Raw genomic sequence first — 17,262 nt, 5'->3', positions numbered from 1 at the left:
GAAACCCCGTCTCTACTAAACATACAAAAATTAGCCAGGTGTGGTGGTGGGCGCCTGTAATCCCAGCTACTCTGGAGGCTGAGGCAGGAGAATTGCTTAAACACAGCAGGCAGAGGTTGCAGTGAGCCGAGATCACGCAACTTCATTCCAGCCTGGGCAAAAGAGCAAGACTCCGTCAAAAAAAAAAAAAGGAAACGAAAAGGAAATGGAAAGGAAAGGAAAAGTTTAGATCACAGAAGCTGGAAATTCAGATTTTCTTGGTTGAGAAGCTGGAGAAATGAGCGGTCCCCACCCCTTCCTGGCTCCCTGCCCCACCACCCTGCGCCCCTGGCTCTGGGAACCAATAACCTTGTACTGGGGTAAGCCACTGGAATGTGGGGCGTGTTTGTTATATACCTGGCCCTGACCAGCCCTGACCAACACAGGGCAGGGGCTCCACCCACCTGCCCCTGTTTCAGCCTGGCCCGGCCACTGCCTCCCTCCAGCTTCCGCATCAAAATCACCAAATCCATCCTTTGGATCTCCCCTGCCTTTCCCAGGCCTCCCCAGATCCCTGCAATGGCTGCTCACACCCCCCAAAATGTTCACAGTGGACTTCAGCACCGATATTCATTCATCCTCTCGGTCATTCATTCATTCTCTTCTTCGTTCTTTCCCTCTTTCATTCCCTCCCTCATTCTCTCCTTCATTCATTCCCTCCTTCATCATTCATTCCATCTTCATTCACTCATTCCCTACTTCACTCACTCTTTCCCTCCCTCCGTCATTCATTCTTTCCCCCCTTCACTCATTCAGTACTTTTTTTTTGAGACAGGGTCTCACTCTGTCGCCCAGACTAGAGTCCATGATCATGGCTCACTGCAGACCTCCCAGGCTCAAGCAATCCTCCCACCTCAGCCTCCCTAGTAGCTGAGACTACAGGTGCACGTCACCAGGGCCAGCAAAATTTTTGTATTTTTTGTAGAGACAGGGTTTCACCATGTTGGCCAGGCTGGTCTCGAACTCCTGGACTCAGGTGGTCCTCCCTCGGCCTCCCAATGTGCTGGGATTACAGGCGTGGGCCACCGCATCTGGTCTCATTCCATCCTTATTTATTATCTCCTTCACTCTTTCATTCCCTCCTTTGTTCATTTATTACCTCTTTCATGCATTTATTCCCTCCATCATTCATTCCCTCCTATATTCTTTCCCTCCATTTATCATTTACTCCCTCTTTCATTCCTTCATTCCCTCCTTCCTTCCTTCACTCATTCAGGCAGCTGGTGCATACCAGTGTCTGTTGTGCTTTAGGCACTGTTCTCAGCTCTGGGGACAGAGCATCCAGACCACCAGGCCCCACCCTCTGGGGTTCACAGTCCTCTGGGGAGAGAGACCCGTTCCATGTATATGACTGAATACCAGGCCGTGCTGGATGGTGACAAGACTGCAAGGGGTGATGTGGTCAGTCACACGGACCAAGGGCAGAGGCAGGGGAGGCCCTTGAGAGAGGCAGGCGGCATCTGAGCAGGACCTGGTGAGGCAAAAGGGAGTTGCTGTGGGTACATCCAGAACGCAGCCAGTGCAAAGGCCCTGGGGTGGGAACAGGCCTGGGAATGGGGCACAGTTGAGGACCAGCGTGGAGGTCAGTGTGGGGGGAATTAGGGGAAAGCGAGATGAAAGGGGAATGAGGTCTGAGGTGGGCAGGGGCCGGCTCCATGAGGCTCATGGGCCCCAGGAGGGGTTCACAATGAAAGCCATGGAGACAGGAGGGTGCCGGGGTCTGTTGGGGGAGTGCATCCGCAATTTCTAAAAACAAAGGTCCAGGGTTTTCATGAGACTTCCTGCATGGGTCAAACCACTTACCCTGGAAGCCCCTAGAAGGCCCCTCTGGCTACTTTTGGGATATGAGCAGGCTGCTGAACTCCTAGTGACAATACTTCCCTACCCACCATGACCCACAAGCTCACTGAGCTGAGCACAGCCCCCCCACACACACCCACTCACTGAGCTCCCCCCAGCAGCCTCATTGCCTCCCTCAGGAAACCTTCCAGGCACCACATGGCCCATGCACCATGCTTACTGCTCCCCAATCACAGCTCCCCCGAAATGGGGCCACACTTGGTCAGTGGGGCACTGGCTGGTGTCAGGGAGCTCTCTGTTCCACCCTGGGAGCCCTCCCTGTCACCTTCACTCTCCCCATCAAAGCCTTATGCAGAGCCACCAGGTCATGGGTCTATTTCTCCCTCATTCATTCACTCATTTCACTCATTCATTCCCTCCTTTGTTCATTCATTCCCTCATTCCCTCATTCATTCATTCCCTCCTTCCCTCATTCATTCATTCCCTCCTTCACTCATTCCCTCATTCATTCATTCCCTCCTTCACTCATTCCCTCATTCATTCATTCCCTCCATCATTCACTGGCATTGTGAGCACGCAGGAGATCTGTGCATCTGTGCATCTCTAGCATCTGTGCATCTGCTGGAGTATGTGCTCAGTCAATAGAGGGTGGACCAATGTTCATTTCATGCCCCTGGGTCCAGTACCTAGGGCATCTGCCCTCCCTAGCAGCATCTGTGCATCTGCTGGAGTATGTGCTCAGTCAATAGAGGGTGGACCAATGTTCATTTCATGCCCCTGGGTCCAGTACCTAGGGCATCTGCCCTCCCTAGCAGCCAGTTGCAGAAGCATGAACTCTGATTCTTGAAATGGTGAGCACCTACTGAGTGCCAAGCCCACACTAGCCTAGACCCTGTGGTGATACAGACCCTCCTCCCGCTCCATTCTCTCCCCCTTTTTTTTTTTTTTTTTTTTTTGAGACAGTCTTGCTCTGTCACCCAGGCCGGAGTGCAGTGGTGCTATCTCGGCTCACTGAAACATTTGCCTCCTGGGTTCCAGCAATTCTCCTGCCTCAGCCTCCCAAGTAGCTGGGACTACAGGCACATGCTACCACGCCCAGCTAATTTTTGTATTTTTAGTAGAGACGGGGTTTCACCATGTTAGCCAGAATGGTCTCCATTTCTTGACCTCATGATCCACCCACCTCGGCCTCCCAAAGTGGTGGGATTACAGGCGTGAGCCACCGCACCCGGCCATTTTTGTATTTTTAGTAGAGACGGAGTTTCGTCATGTTGGCCAGGCTGGTCTCAAGCTCCTGACCTCAGGTGATCCGCCTGCCTCGCCCCCGCAAAGTGCTGGGATTACAGGCGTTAGCCACCGCGTCCAGCGGGCACTTCTAGTCTTTAAACGCCACGTGCAATGTACTCATTTACCACCTTGTCCTTGGTCTGTCCCTCCCTATACTGGGTAGACAGGGCATGCATCTGTTACATTCTAGTACCAGAGAGACAGCAGGGGAGGAGACGGCCCAAGACCCAGCTCTCCTGGAGCACAGAGAGCTTGCTACAAATAATCTCGAAGGAAGAGAGGCATCTGGGACTCTCAGATCAGGTTCCAATCCTGCAGGCCTAGGGAGAGAGCAGCCATCCGTGGCCCCAGCCCGATCTAAGGGGCTCTGGGCAGGTTCTGGCCCACCAGGTCCCCTGCAGGGACCTGTCCTGCTGCTCTCTGGGTGGCTCATGGGCTGCTGATAAATTAACACTCCAATTGGAGAGTTCCCTCCTTAAGGAGAGAACTTCAAAAAATGTCAATCAGCCATGCAGGCATGCTGGCTCATGCCTGTAATCCCAGCACTTTGGAAGGAAGGCTGAGGTGGGAGGATTGCTTGAGCCCAGCAGTTCGAGACCAGCCTGGGCAACATGGTGAAACCCCAGCTCCACTAAAAATACAGAAATTAGCCAGGGTAGTGGCGCAAGCCTGTAGTCCCAACTACTCAGAAGGCTGAAGCAGGAGGATCGCTTGAGCCCAGGAAGTCAAGGCTGCAGTGAACCGAGATTGTGTCACTGCACTCCAGCCTAGGTTATGGGAGTGAGACCCTATCTCAGAAATTTTTTAAAATCATTTTTAAAAAATGTAAATGGAGGCCGGGTGTGGTGGCATGAGCCTATAATCCCAGCTACTCAGGAGGCTAAGGCAGGAGAATCGCTTGGACCCAGGAGGCAGAGGTTGCAGTGAGCCGAGATTGCGCCACTGCACTCCAGCCTGGGTGACAGATTGAGACTCTGTCTCAAAAAAAAAAAAAAAAAAAGGAACGAAACCATGTGCTTTGGAGCAACGTGGATGCAGCTGGAGGCCATGACGCTGAGCAAATTAAGGCAAAAAAAGAAATCCAAACACCGCCGGGCCCAGTGGCTCACGCCTGTAATCCCAGCACTTTGGGAGACTGAGGTGGATGGATCACCTGAGGTTGGGACTTCGAGACCAGCCTGGCCAACATGGAGAAACCCTGTCTCAACTAAAATTAGAAAATTGGCCGGGCGTGGTGGCGCATGCCTGTAATCCCAACTACTTGGGAGGCTGAAGCAGGAGAATTGCTTGAACCCGGGAGGCGGAGGTTGCAGTGAGCCGAGATCACGTCATTGCACTCCAGGCTGGGCAACAAGAGCAAAACCCCATCTCAAAAAAAAAAAAAAAAAAAGAAATCCAAATACCACATGTTTTCGTTATAAGTGGGAGCTAAACATTGAGTACGCACGGACGCAAAGATGGGAACAACAGACACTGGGAACTCCATAAGGGGCAGCTGAAAATAACCTATTGGATATTCTATTCTGTTCACTACCTGGACAATGGGATGATTACAAGCCCAAACCTCAGCATCATACAATATACCAATGCAACAAACCAGCACGTGCAACCTGCAGCCTAAAATTAAAATTTTTTTTTAAATTGGGTGGACACGGTGGCTCACGCCTATAATCCTAGGACTTTGAAAGGTCAAGTTGGGAGGATCACTTGAGCTCAGGAGTTTGAAACCAGCCTGGGCAACAAACTGAGACCTCATCTCTGCAAAAAAAGAAAAAAAAAAGAAAAAAAATAGCTGGCCATTGTGGCATGTATAGTCCCAGCTACTCAGGAGGATGAGACAGGAGGATCGCTTGGGCCTAGGAGATCAGGGTTGCAGTGAGCCATGATAACGCCACTGCAATTGAGCCTGGGTGACAGAGTAAAACTTCTTCATGAAAAAAAAAAGAGAAAGAAATGACAATAGAAATATATGTCTCAAAAATTTTTAAAAAATAGGCCAGGTGTAGTGGCTCATGTCTGTAATCTATGCACTTTGGGAGGCCGAGGTAAGCAGATCACTTGAGGTCAGGAGTTCGAGACCAGCCTGGCCAACATGGTGAAACCCCGTCTCTACTAAAAATACAAAATTAGCCAGATGTGGTGGCACATTCCTGCAGTCCCAGCTACTTGGGAGGCTGTGGCAGGAAAATCACTGGAACCTGGGAGGTGGAGGTTGCAGTGAACTGAGATCATGCCACTGTACTCCAGCCTGGGTGACAGAGTGAGGCTCTGTCTCAAAAAAAAATTTTTTTATATCGAAAAATAAAAAATTTGGCATCTTAAAGTCGAATGGGGGAAATGACAGTGCTGTTCATTGTAGCTTCCAAAGAGCAGACCAGGCTGGGCACAGGGGCTCATGCCTGTAATCCCAGCACTTTGTGAGGCCAAGGTGGGCAGATCACTTGAGGCCAGGAGTTTGAGACCAGCCCGGCCAACATGGTGAAACTCCGTCTCTACTAAAGATACAAAAATTAGCCGTGCGTGGTGGTGGGTGCCTGTAATCCCGGCTACTCAAAAGCGTGAGGCACAAGAATCACTTGAATGTGGGAGGCAGAGGTTGCAGTGAGCCTAGATTGCACCACTGCACTCCAGCTGAGCCACAGAGCAAGACTCATCTTAAAAAAATTGAGAGAGAGAGAGAGAAAGAAACGACAATAGAATATGAAGTATGTCTCAAAAATTTAAAAAATAAAAAGTTTTATTTTTCCCATATTAAAGTTAATATTTCCCATATTAAATTCGCATATGGGAAATAACAGTGCTATTCATTGTAGCTTCCAAAGTGCAGAAGATCAGAAAAACACCAAACGCCCTACAGCAGGGGAGGGATGACCTATACAATGGATTGTCTTTACAACAGAAAACTGGGCAGCCTGCACAAGAATGGGGCCTCCCGCTGCAGGCTGATGACTAACGGGGCTCAAACCAAGTGGGAAAATTCAGTGATTTCATGACAAAGACAGCAAATCCAGTACAAAGACACTGACAGGCCTTTGTGCCTCCCTGCATCTCCAAAATTGCCAGTAAAGGGATTTTTGTGGGTTTGTTTTGTTTTGTTTTGTTTTTTTGTAGAGAAGGGATCTCATTTTGTTGGCCAGGCTGGTCTTGAACTTCTGGCCTCAGGTGATCCGCCTGCCTCGGCCTCCCAAAGTACTAGGATTCCAGGCGTGAGTACTGTTCCCAGCTGATAATTTTTTAAATTTTTTATTGTTTAGAGACAGGGTCTCACTCTGTTGCCTAGGCTGGAGTGTAGTGGCACCATTATAACTCACTGTGGCCTCGAACTCCAGGGCTCAAGTGATCTCCTGCCTCAGCCTCCTGAGTAGCTGCCATTCACCGCCATTCTCAAACACACGTGGAGAGGTGAAAAATCAGAATTGCCAACATGCATGTTCCCATCTGAAGTCATCAAGACAACACTCTGCCTTCTTTTTTTTGATACAGGGTCTCACTCAGTTGCCCAGGGTGGAGTACAGTGGCACAATCTCGGCTCACTGCAACCTCCGCTCACTGCAACCTCTGACTCCTGGGCTCAAGCAATCCTCCCACCTCAGCCCCCTGAGTAGCTGGGACTACAGGCGTACACCACCACACCTGGCTAATTTTTGTATTTTTGTAGAGATGGGGTTTCGCCATGTTGCCCAGGCTGGTCTCAAACTCCTGGGCTCAAGCCATCCTCCCACCTCAGCCTCCCAAAGTGCTGGGATTACAGGCGTGAGCCACCGCACCTGGCCCACTCTGCCTCCTTAATTCAGCTCTCACATTGTAAACAAGCACCCTTTTCACAGTCTATTTAGTGCCCATGTTTTCTGCATTTTTGTGCCTTTTTTTTTTTTTTTTTTTTTGAGACAGAGTCTTGCTCTGTTGCCCAGGCTGGAGTGCAATGGCACAATCTTGGCTCACTGCAGACTCCGCCTCCCAGGTTCAAGCGATTTTCCTGCCTCAGCCTCCTGAGTAGCTGGGACCACAGGCGCCTGCCACCACGCCTGGCTAATTTTTGTATTTTTAGTAGAGATGGGGTTTCATCGTGTTGGCCAGGCTGGTCTCAAACTCCTGACCTCAGGTGATCCGCCTGCCTCAGCCTCCCAAAGTGCTGGGATTACAGGCATGAGCCACCACGCCCAGCTGCATTTTTGTGATTTTTGCTGGTGACTTCGCTGTTGAAAATGACCCCCAAGCACAGGGCTGAGGTGCTTGTCTGGTGTGATGTGCGTCATGGAGAAAATATGTGTGTTACAGCAGCTTTCTTCAGGCATGGGTTTTAGTGCTGCTAGTTGAGTTCAATGTCAACACTTCAGGGCCGGGTGTAGGGGCTCACTCCTGTAATTCCAGCACTTTGGGAGGCCGAGACGGGAGGATTATTTGAGGCCAGGAGTTCGAGACCAGCCTGGGCAATATAGTGAGACCTCATCTCTATGTTAAAATAATTTTTTAAATTTATTTAAAAAAAAGGTGGGGGGCAGGCGTGGTGGCTCACACCTGTAATTCCAGCACTTTGGGAGGCTGAGGTGGGCGGATCACCTGAGGGCAGGAGTTCAAGACCAGCCTGCCCAACATGGTGAAACCCCGTCTCTACTAAAAATACAAAAAATTAGCTGGGCGTGCTGGCGGGTGCCTGTAATCCCAGCTACTCAGGAGGCTGAGGCAGGAGACTTGCTTGAACTCAGGAGGTGGAGGTTGCAGTGAGCCAAGATTGCACCACTGCACTCCAGCCTGGGCAACGAGAGCGAGACCCTGTCTTAAAAAAAAAAAAAAAAAGAAAGAGCCAGGCATGGTGGGTCATGCCTGTAATCCCAGCTCTTTGGGAGGCCAAGGTGGGTGGATCACCTGAGGTCAGGAGTTTGAGACCACCCTGGTCAACATGATGAAACCCTGTCTCTACTACAAATACAAAAAAAGTAGCCAGGCATCGTGGTGCACACCTGTAATCCCAGCTACTCAGGAGGCTGAGGCAGGAGAATGAATCCATGAGGTGGAGGTTGCAGTGAGCTGAGATCGCACCACTGTACTCCAGCCTGGGCAATCGAGCAAGATTCGGTCTCAAAAAAAAAAAAAAAAAAAAAAAGCGCTGCTCATCCATTCAACCAATAAACAGAGCAGCCAAGATAATCATTCTCAGCTAGACATAGTAGCTCACACTTGCAATCCCAGCACTTTGGTAGGCCAAGGTGGGTGGATCACTTGAGGCCAGGAGTTCGAGACCAGCCTGGCCAACATGGCAAAACCCCGTCTCTACTAAAAATACAAAAATTAGCCAGGCGTGGTGGTGGGCACCTATAGTCCCAGCTACTTGGGAGGCTCAGCCATAAGAATTGTTTGAACCCGGGAGGTGAAGGTTGCAGTGAGCCAAGATTGTACCACTGCACTCCAGCCTGGGTGACAGTGTGAGACCATGTCTCAAAAAAAAAAAACAAAAAAAAAAACCAGATGATCTTTCTCAGTGTTTATTAAGCACCTACTATCTGCCATGCCCTGTGCTAACCTTATATCCATGCTCCAAAATAGGTCCCTCAGATCCCCATTTGTCAAATAATGAATGAACTGGGGGCTCGGAGTGGGGAATGAACACGCCCAAGGTCACAGAGCAATTTGAGGACAGAACAACCCAGAAACAAAGCCTCCTCACAGGGTCCCTCTAATCCCTGGCAGACTTATTACAAAGCATTTATTAAGTGCTGGCGACATAGCCAGTGGCAGACCAAGTGCCCATGAGGCACACAACAGGTGCCCAATGTCTGCGTCTTTTTTTTTTCCTTTTTTTTTTTTTTTTTTTTTGAGACAGAGTCTCACTCTGTCACCCAGGCTGGAGTGCAGTGGTGCCACCTCAGCTCACTGCAACCTCTGCCTCCCAGGTTCAAACGATTCTCCTGCCTCAGCGTCCCGAGTAGCTGGGATTACAGGTGCCCGCTACCACGCCCAGGTAATTTTTTTGTATTTTTAGTAGAGACAGGGTTTCGCCACGTTGGCCAGGCTGGTCTCGAACTCCTGACCTCAGGTGATCAGCCCGCCTCGGCCTCCCAAAGTGCTGGGATTACAGGCATGAGCCACCATGCCCAGCCTGGAGCACCTATTATACAACCAATTCTGCTCTAAGGGCTTCCTGTGGGTGAATTTGACGGAGCACCCCAAGAACTCCATGATGGGGTACAAATGTTTCATCCATGGGGAGAGGGCTGTTATTGAGGGAGTAACCACAGGAAACAGCCCCTGCCAGTAGGGTGCCCCTCCAGAGGCAACACAACAACAAGAAACAGGAACTGAGGCCACAGTTGGTCACTGTCGGGCTAAACACCAGAGCTAGATGTGGGAACACGAGGATTCACCCCCAGCCTCCCGGTCTCTTGGTCTCACTCGTTCTCTCTCAAGGACGCCCACACCAGCAGGCAGTGGATTCCTGTACTTGGTTCCAGCCACATGCCTAGGCAGCCCTGCCTGGCAGCTGCTCAAGCCACCCCCAGCCTGTGGACAATGAGCCCACTGTCCAGCTCTGGGCCCAGGACTCCGGGGCGGAAGAAATCAACAAGGATGAATACGATCAAATTTCATGCAGGAAGTACAGGGCATGTTAGGAGAGTCAGGGCAGGGTGCTGAAATATTTTCTGAAGCCAAGGTCCAAATTTAGCACCTCCACCACTCCAGTGCGGCACAGTGGCTAACAGCACATGCTCTGGAGTCCTGTGCCTCCCCGGCTGTGTGTTTCTGGGCAAATAACCTCCCCTCTCTGTGCCTTTGTTCTCTCACGTGTTAAATGGGATTTGTCAGCACCCCTTCATTTTTCAAGACAGAGTCTTGCTCCCTCACCCAGGCTGGAGTGCAGTGGGGCAATCATGGCTCACTGCAGCCTTGACCTCCTGGACTCAAGCAATCCTCCCACCTCAGCCTCCTGAGTAGCTAGGACCACAGGAGAGCCCCACTCCCCCAGCTAATTTTTTGTGTGTAGAGATGGAGTCTCATCATGTTGCCCAGGCTGGTCTTGAACTCCTGGCCTCAGGCAATCCTCCCATCTTGGGCTCCCAAAGTGCTGGAATTATATGCACGAGCCTCTGCACCCAGCCTCCATCAATTCTGATGTATTTTACTCATTAGAAGGGAGTCACTAGGGCTGGGCGCAGTGGTTCAGCCTGTAATACCAGCATTTTGGGAGGCCAAGGCAGGCGGATGACCTGAGGTTACAACCTTGAGACCAGCCTGGCCAACGTGGTGAAACCCCCACTCAACTAAAAATACAAAAATTATCCGGGTGTGGTGGCAGGCACCTGTAATCCCAGCTACTCAGGAGGCTGAGACAGGAGAATTGCTTGAACCTGGGAGCTGGAGGTTGCAGTGGAGTCACACCACTGCACTCCAGCCTGGGTGGCAGATCAAGACTCCGTCTCAAAAAAAAAAAACAGGGCACGGTGGCTCACACCTGTAATCCCAGCACTTTGGGAGGCCCAGGCAGGTGGATCACCTGAGGTCGGGAGTTCAAGACCAGCCTGGCCAACATGGAGAAACCCCGTCTCTACTAAAAATACAAAATTAGCTGGGCGTGGTGGTGCATGCTTGTAATCCCAGCTACTCAGGAGGCTAAGGCAGGAAAATAACTTGAACCTGGGAGGCGGAGGTTGCGGTGAGCCGAGATTGCGCCATTGCACTCCAGCCTGGGTGACAAAGTGAAACTCCCATCTCAAAAAAAAAAAAAAAAAAAAAAAGAAGGGGGTCACTAGGTCCAGCCCACACTCAAAGGGAGGGGACCATACAAGTGGGAAGAGCAGGAAACAGGGATCCCTGGGGCCATCTTCAAAGCTGCCACCCACAGGCAAGTATGTCAAGCCATGTCAGGAACTTAGAACCAGGCATGGACACCCACAGGGCCCATAGGAGCAGAGCTGGAGAGGAGGGAGAGATGGGCCTGGGTGAACCCAAGAAGGAAGGGATGGCCTTCCACCTAACAAACATGTCCTGCGCTACCACTGTGCGCCAATCCTGAGTGGGGCGCAGGGCCACAGTGGCACCAAGACTGACACAGTCTCCTTCTGTGCCCCTATAGGGCCCACAGTCTAGAAAGAGGCCCAAGATTAAAAGGCAAGAAAACAGGCCAGATGTGGTGGTTCACACCTATAATCCTAGCACTTTGGGAGGCTAAGGCAGGAGGATCTCTTGACCTCAGGAGTTCAAGACCAGCCTGGACAACATAGTGAGACCTCTCCTCTATAAAAAATAAACAAAATCTGCTGGCTGTTGTGGCACGCATCTGTAGTCCCAGCTACTTGGGAGGCTGTGATGGGAGGATCATTTGAGCCCAGGAAGTTGAGGCTACAGTGAGCTATGATCACACCACTGCACTCCAGCCTGGGTGACAGAGTGAGACTTTATCAAAAAAACAAGAAACTTCTAATCCCAAAGCAAAGAAAGAAAAGAAAACAACTAAAAATGCTGGGTTAAATGAGTTAAATCTTTGTTTTGTTTTGTTTTGTTTTTTTGAGATGGAGTTTTGCTCTTGTTGCCCAGTCTGGAGTGCAATGGCACGATCTTGGCTCACTGCAACCTCCGCCTCCCAGGTTCAAGTGATTGTCTTGCCTCAGACTCCCAAGTAGCTGAGATTACAGGTGTGCACCCCCACGCCCAGCTAATTTTTGTATTTTTAGTTGAGACAAGGCTTCGCCACGTTGGCCAGGCTGGTCTCAAACTCCTAACCTCAGGTGATCCACCCACTTCGGCCTCCCAAAGTGCTGGGATTACAGGTGTGAGCCACCACGCCCAGCCGAGTTAATTTTTTATTAATGTAGCAACAAGGTGATCAGAAAATAAGGACCAACCAGAGGCCAAAATGTCATTGTAGCCCCAGGAGGGGGACAGCTTAGGTGTCAGACAAGCAGGTTTGAGTCTGATAAGACCTCAAAGCATGCCCATTCAACATAAAGGTGAATTGGAAATCAAAATAAGATCTTTCCTTAACATACACACCCCAGGAGCTAAAAGGAAATTTGGTATCTCAGACCTTGCTGTTAGGAGGAAGGGGTGAAATCTCGATCGATGACTCATAACCTCACATGAGTTTGCAACTCCAACTGCACCATCTGGCTGTCTGAAAGTCCTCAAGTAGACAATATGGTTCAAAGCAGTTCACGCTGGGCGCGGTAATCCCAGCACTTTGGGAGGCTGAAATTGGGTGATCGCTTGAGGCCAGGAGTTCGAGACTAGCCTGGGCAACATGGCAAAACCACGTCTCTACAAAAAATACAAAAATTAGCCAGGTGTGGTGGTGTGCACCTGTCATCCCAGCCACTTGGGAGGCTGAGGTAGGAGGATCGCTTAAAGCCAGGAGTTCCAGACCAGACTGGGCAATATGGCGAGACCCCATCTCTATAAAAAACATTCTATTAACTATCCAGGAGCGGTGGCAGGCGCTTGGAGTCCCAGCTAGTCAGGAGGCTGAGGTGGGAGGATTGCCTGAGCCCAGGAGATGGAGGCTGGTCCACCCTGGGCAACAGAGGGGACACCCTGTCTCAAAAAAAAGGGGGCCAGGCATGGTGGCTCATGCCTGTAATCCCAGCACTTTAGGAGGCCAAGGCAGGCGGACTACGTGATGTCAGGAGTTTGAGACCAGCCTGGTTAACACGGTGAAACCCCATCTCTACTAAAATTACAAAAATTAGCTGGGCATGGTGGCACGTGCCTGTAGTCCCAGCTACTTGGGAGGCTGACGCAGGAGAATCACTTGAACCTGGGAGGCGGAGGTTGCAGTGAGCCGAGATCGCACCACTGCACTCCAGCCTGGGCGACGGAGTGAGACTCTGCCTCAAACAAACAAACAAATGAGCAATAGACAAGAGGTAAGTGCAGCTAGGCAACAAGAGGGAAGGAAGCGGAGGCTGGGACATGGTCAGGGACCTCGTGCGCAATGCTCAGGAGTATGGCCTCAATTCTAATTCTATTTTTTTTTTTTTTGAGACGGAGTCTCATTCTGTCGCCCAAGGTGGACTGCAGTGGCACGATCTCCGCTCACTGCAAGCTCCGCCTCCGGGGTTCACACCATTCTCCTGCCTCAGCCTCCCGAGTAGCTGGGACTACAGGCGCCCATCACCACGCCCGGCTAATTTTTTTGTATTTTTATTAGAAACGGGTTTCACCGTGTTAGCCAGGATGGTTTTGATCTCCTGACCTCGTGATCTGCCTGCCTCGGCCTCCCAAAGTGCTGGGATTACAGGCGTGAGCCACCGCTCCCGGCCAGTATGGCCTCAATTCTAAGGGCAACAAGGAGCTATGGGAGGGTGCTGAGCAGGAAAATTCAGCAAAGGTTCCCAGAGGGAAAGCCTGCCCTGGCTAAAAGGGGTCCAGTATGTTCTGGGCAGCTTGAGCTTGACACTGCAAGTCTTTCTGAAGACCAAGTGAACATATGGATGGGGGGAGTGGCAGGTGGGCAGGGAACAGATGGTAGGACCTTGAGTGCCCAGCTAGGGGCTGAGTCTTCCTTCTGCCAAGGATGGGCTGGCCGTGGAAGGTGTCTGAGCAGAGGGCACAGTCAGATTTCCACATCAGAACAACCAAGGGACCGGGGACAGGGGGCCATGGCATGCAGAAGGGGTGAGTTTTAGAAAGTTCAGAACCAATCAACTTACGGTGGGATCCTTCCCATCTCCACACCCTCTGTGCCCTCCTTACAATGGGTTCAGTCCCTCTTGCTACTCCATCTTACAAGGAGCTGTGAAGGTGTTGAGCCCTGCCCCGCTAGCCGGCGCTCACCTGCTCCCACGTGGTGCTGCTCCTGAGGTCTGCTCTGATAGAAACCCCCAGCAATGCCTGTTTCATCCCAGAAGGACCCCCAACGGCTCGTTTGAGCAAGCCCCTCAGAGACACCGCAAAAACCCTCCAAGGATCCTTGCACAGGACAACAGAATCTGCCCCCCTAGCATGAATCCAGTGTCCCAGTCTCCAGAAGAGACCCCCCCAAACAAATCCTGGAATACACAGCAGCCTCCCGACACACTCCGAACAACTCCCAAACCCAAAGTCCCACACAGACCCCAAAATCTCAAACAGTGCCCCAGCTGTAAACGATCCCGAGGAAACTCACACCTTCAGAAACCCGGCAAGTCCTTTATAGACTTCCTAAGCAGCTTGCTCATCCCTCAGAGAAAGCCCTAGATAGACCCAAAGTGTCTTGGCAACCCCCCAGAGACTATCTATTGGGTCGTCCCTGTGAGCCCCGGTGACCTACTGGAGAGCCCCCTGAAGTCTCTCACAGTTATCACGGCTCCAAAAAGACCCCCACACCGCCTCGGATTTCCAGTCAGCCCCAGCTCCCTGGAATTTCCACCAGCTGCCCAAAGACCCCCAAATTGCCCCCCAAATCCCCTGAGATCATCTCCTAAGCAGCCTGCAACGCCCGAAGCACCTTAGAGGCTACTCACCTTCCTCGAGAAATCCTTAAAGTGTCCCCTGTAGCCCCCTCAGAGCCCCCCAACTGGTCACCCTCTCAGGCCCCGCCCCCGCCCAGCCCTCGGCCCAGCCCCGCCCCCAACCTACAAAGCACCCTCAGCTCTCCGGACCCTCCAAGCCGTCCCCGCAACCCAGCCCTGCACCGTGCGCCCCCAGAGCCCTCAGCCCCGCCCCCGGCCCTGGACGGATCCCGGCTACACTCACAAGAGGTCTCGCCTCGCGGTCTTGCAGACGATGCGCAGGAAGCGCCAGCCGCCACTGCCCACGTACACGCCGAGCGCCGCTGCCGCGCTCCAGGTCCACGGCAGCCCCAGCAGCCACAACAGCGCCAGCGAGACCACCGAGGCCGCGCCCGCACCCGGAGCCCGCATCCTGGGGAAGCAGAGAGAGCTGAGGCCGCCGGCCGCTCCAGCTCCGCCCCACGACCCGCTCCGCCCCACGACCGCCCCCGCCTCTACAGCGAGCCGCACCCCCAGGCCTCGGCTCTGCGCCCCCCGCGAGTCCGGGAACGCGCTCCGAGTCAGACTCCGCCCCCAGGCCTGGGATTGGTCAACTCCTCAGGCCAGGCATCGCCCCTTTCCAGGCTTTTACACCCGCCCGCTAACTAGGAACCGGACCAGGGCCCCAGGCCTGGGATTGGCCAGGTCCTGGCCAGGCTCCGCCCCCGGACCCTGGGTCCGCTCTATTCCATATTTTTGAGCCCATCCTTCCCTGCCAATCTTACAACAGTCCCCGCCCCCAGAGCCAGCATGTCCACCCTGTCGGTCACTGTCAGGCCTCGCCACATGCCTTCACCTAGCCTCTATCCTCGATCCCCGAATTACCCTTCACGTCCTGTCCCCTTTCCTCCTGGTCCTGCCTCTACCCCGTGGCCTTTTCACCACTCACTGGGCCCCGCCCTTAGGTTATGCTTCTAGCCCAGCCCACAGGCACAAGCCCTCTCCCCGAGTCCCGCCCCTCTCAGCCAGGCCCCACCCTCTAGGTTAGACATATGCCTCCCCCCCACAACAAACACACGCCCCGCCCTCCCGAAACTAGACCCCTCCCCAATCCGTTCAAGCCCCATCCCAGTTCCGGGCCTAGCCCAAGTTCCCAGGCTCAGGTTCTATCCTGGCCACTGGCCCCGCCCTCAGGCTTTGGCTCGGTCGCCACCTCCTGGGTTTCACTCCGGCCCCCCTAGGACCTAGGCCCCGCCCTTCTTCCCTCCTGTTTACTTCGAAGCCCCTCAGCCCACAGAGCCGAGGCCGGCCGTCTTCCAGAAGCCACGACCATAGAGAGGCAACCGGACCGGAGAGGCGACGGCCAAAGAGACATGGGTGCTAGAACGGCCCGCCAGGGTCGTCCGCTGTCTCCATGACAACCAAGCCTTGCCCCGCCCCCTCTCCTTTTAGGAAACACACGTGTCCTGCAGCCGTGGGGCGTGGCTCGCAAGATATCAGGACCCGAGCCCTAGTAGGCGTGCAGGATCTCTACCCCGGGGGACCAAAAAAATCCCAGTCCACACCCACGGCCCGCGCGGGCTGTATTCTTGCCCCAGCTTGTCCTAAATCCAAGCCCCAAAGCCTCTTTCGGTCTTAAAAACACATTCCAGGGCCCGGGGGAGTGCTCAACTCACACCATTGGGGCCTCAGAAGTCTTTAACTGTAAACACCGCCGCGGTCTTAACACGTGTAATTCAAGGACACAGCTAATTCTTAATCCATGTCCCGAAGCCTTGTCGGTTAAGTCTCAACGTCACACCCCAGGATCCCAGGGAGGACAAAATCCACACGCCAGGTCCCCATCCTTCCTAGAAGCACCTACAGGCCCTTTACTTGCACCCCGGGGTCCTAGATGCTCCCCAAAGCGCTGCCAGCGCTGGCCTGGGGGCACGCACAACCCCGTTCTCTGGCTGACCTGAAGCTGCAAGCCGTGCCTTCAGTCTCCCAGAAGCTCAGGCAGGAGGCAGGCAGGGACTAGGAGGCTGAGGCCGGGGACCTTTCTGTTTCTGCAGACTCCTGGACCCTTCTTGGGTGCGCTGTGCCTACTGTGCGGGCTTCTGCTTTGGGGTCCTTCCCTTCCAGCTCCCCCTCCTCTGCCCCACTGCCGACTCCTCCACTGCTTGTTTTCTGCTGTCCTTGGCCGACCTTTCCAGCGTTCTCCTTAGGAGGCGGCCCGGGCCTGATTCCAATGCATTTGGAGGACAGGGCTGGGCAGGCACTCACCCTCTACGCTGCCATTGGTCCCTGCGGGCAGCAGGGTGGCTGGAATGAGGGATCACGAGGAAGATCCGGAGGACAGGCCCAGAGCCAGCCACTGGCCTGCTGCTTTCTGGGCCTGGAAGAGTCAGCAATGACCAGTAACTGCAATTGCACTCTTACCTAGCCAGGTAGCACCGCTGTGATCACCCCATTTGACAGGTAAAGAAACTGAGGTCAGGCTGGGCGTGGTGACTCACGCCTGTAATCCCAGCATTTTGGGAGGCCGAGTTGGGTGGATCACTTGAGGCCAGAAGTTCGAAACCAGCCTGACCAACATGACGAAACCCCGTCTTTACTAAAAATACAAAAATTAGTCAGGCATGGTGGAGCACACCTGTAATCCCAGCTACTCCGGAGGCTGAGGGAGCAGAATCACTTGAACCCGGAAGGCAGAGGATCCAGTGAGCCAAGATCGCGGCATCACTATACTCCAGCC

The 17,262-nt window shown here is 53.0% G+C and overlaps 1 protein-coding gene across 10 annotated transcripts in view; it reads right to left on the bottom strand.

The window, feature by feature from the left end:
• Nucleotides 1–16,827, bottom strand: part of SLC27A1 (solute carrier family 27 member 1) — a 37,533-nt gene extending 20,706 nt beyond the window's left edge. The window contains exons 1-2 of one of the 10 annotated variants that reach the window (XM_063701099.1): nt 16,483–16,827; nt 14,791–14,958 (exon numbers count right to left, since the gene is read on the bottom strand). In XM_063701099.1, the coding sequence (XP_063557169.1) occupies nt 14,791–14,957 (167 nt within the window). In that variant the 5' untranslated portion in view covers nt 14,958; nt 16,483–16,827. Of the gene's footprint in view, nt 1–14,790; nt 15,111–15,410; nt 15,549–15,800; nt 15,955–16,482 lie in introns of those variants that run through there. The other 9 variants (XM_019015090.3, XM_055372104.2, XM_055372102.2 and 6 more) reach the window with 9 other exon arrangements.
• Nucleotides 16,828–17,262: the final 435 nt, after the last annotated feature.

The sequence above is a fragment of the Gorilla gorilla genome, chromosome 20 (assembly GCF_029281585.2).
Source record: "Gorilla gorilla gorilla isolate KB3781 chromosome 20, NHGRI_mGorGor1-v2.1_pri, whole genome shotgun sequence".
NCBI lineage: Eukaryota > Metazoa > Chordata > Mammalia > Primates > Hominidae > Gorilla > Gorilla gorilla.
This window is presented reverse-complemented; position numbering and strand designations above follow the sequence as displayed.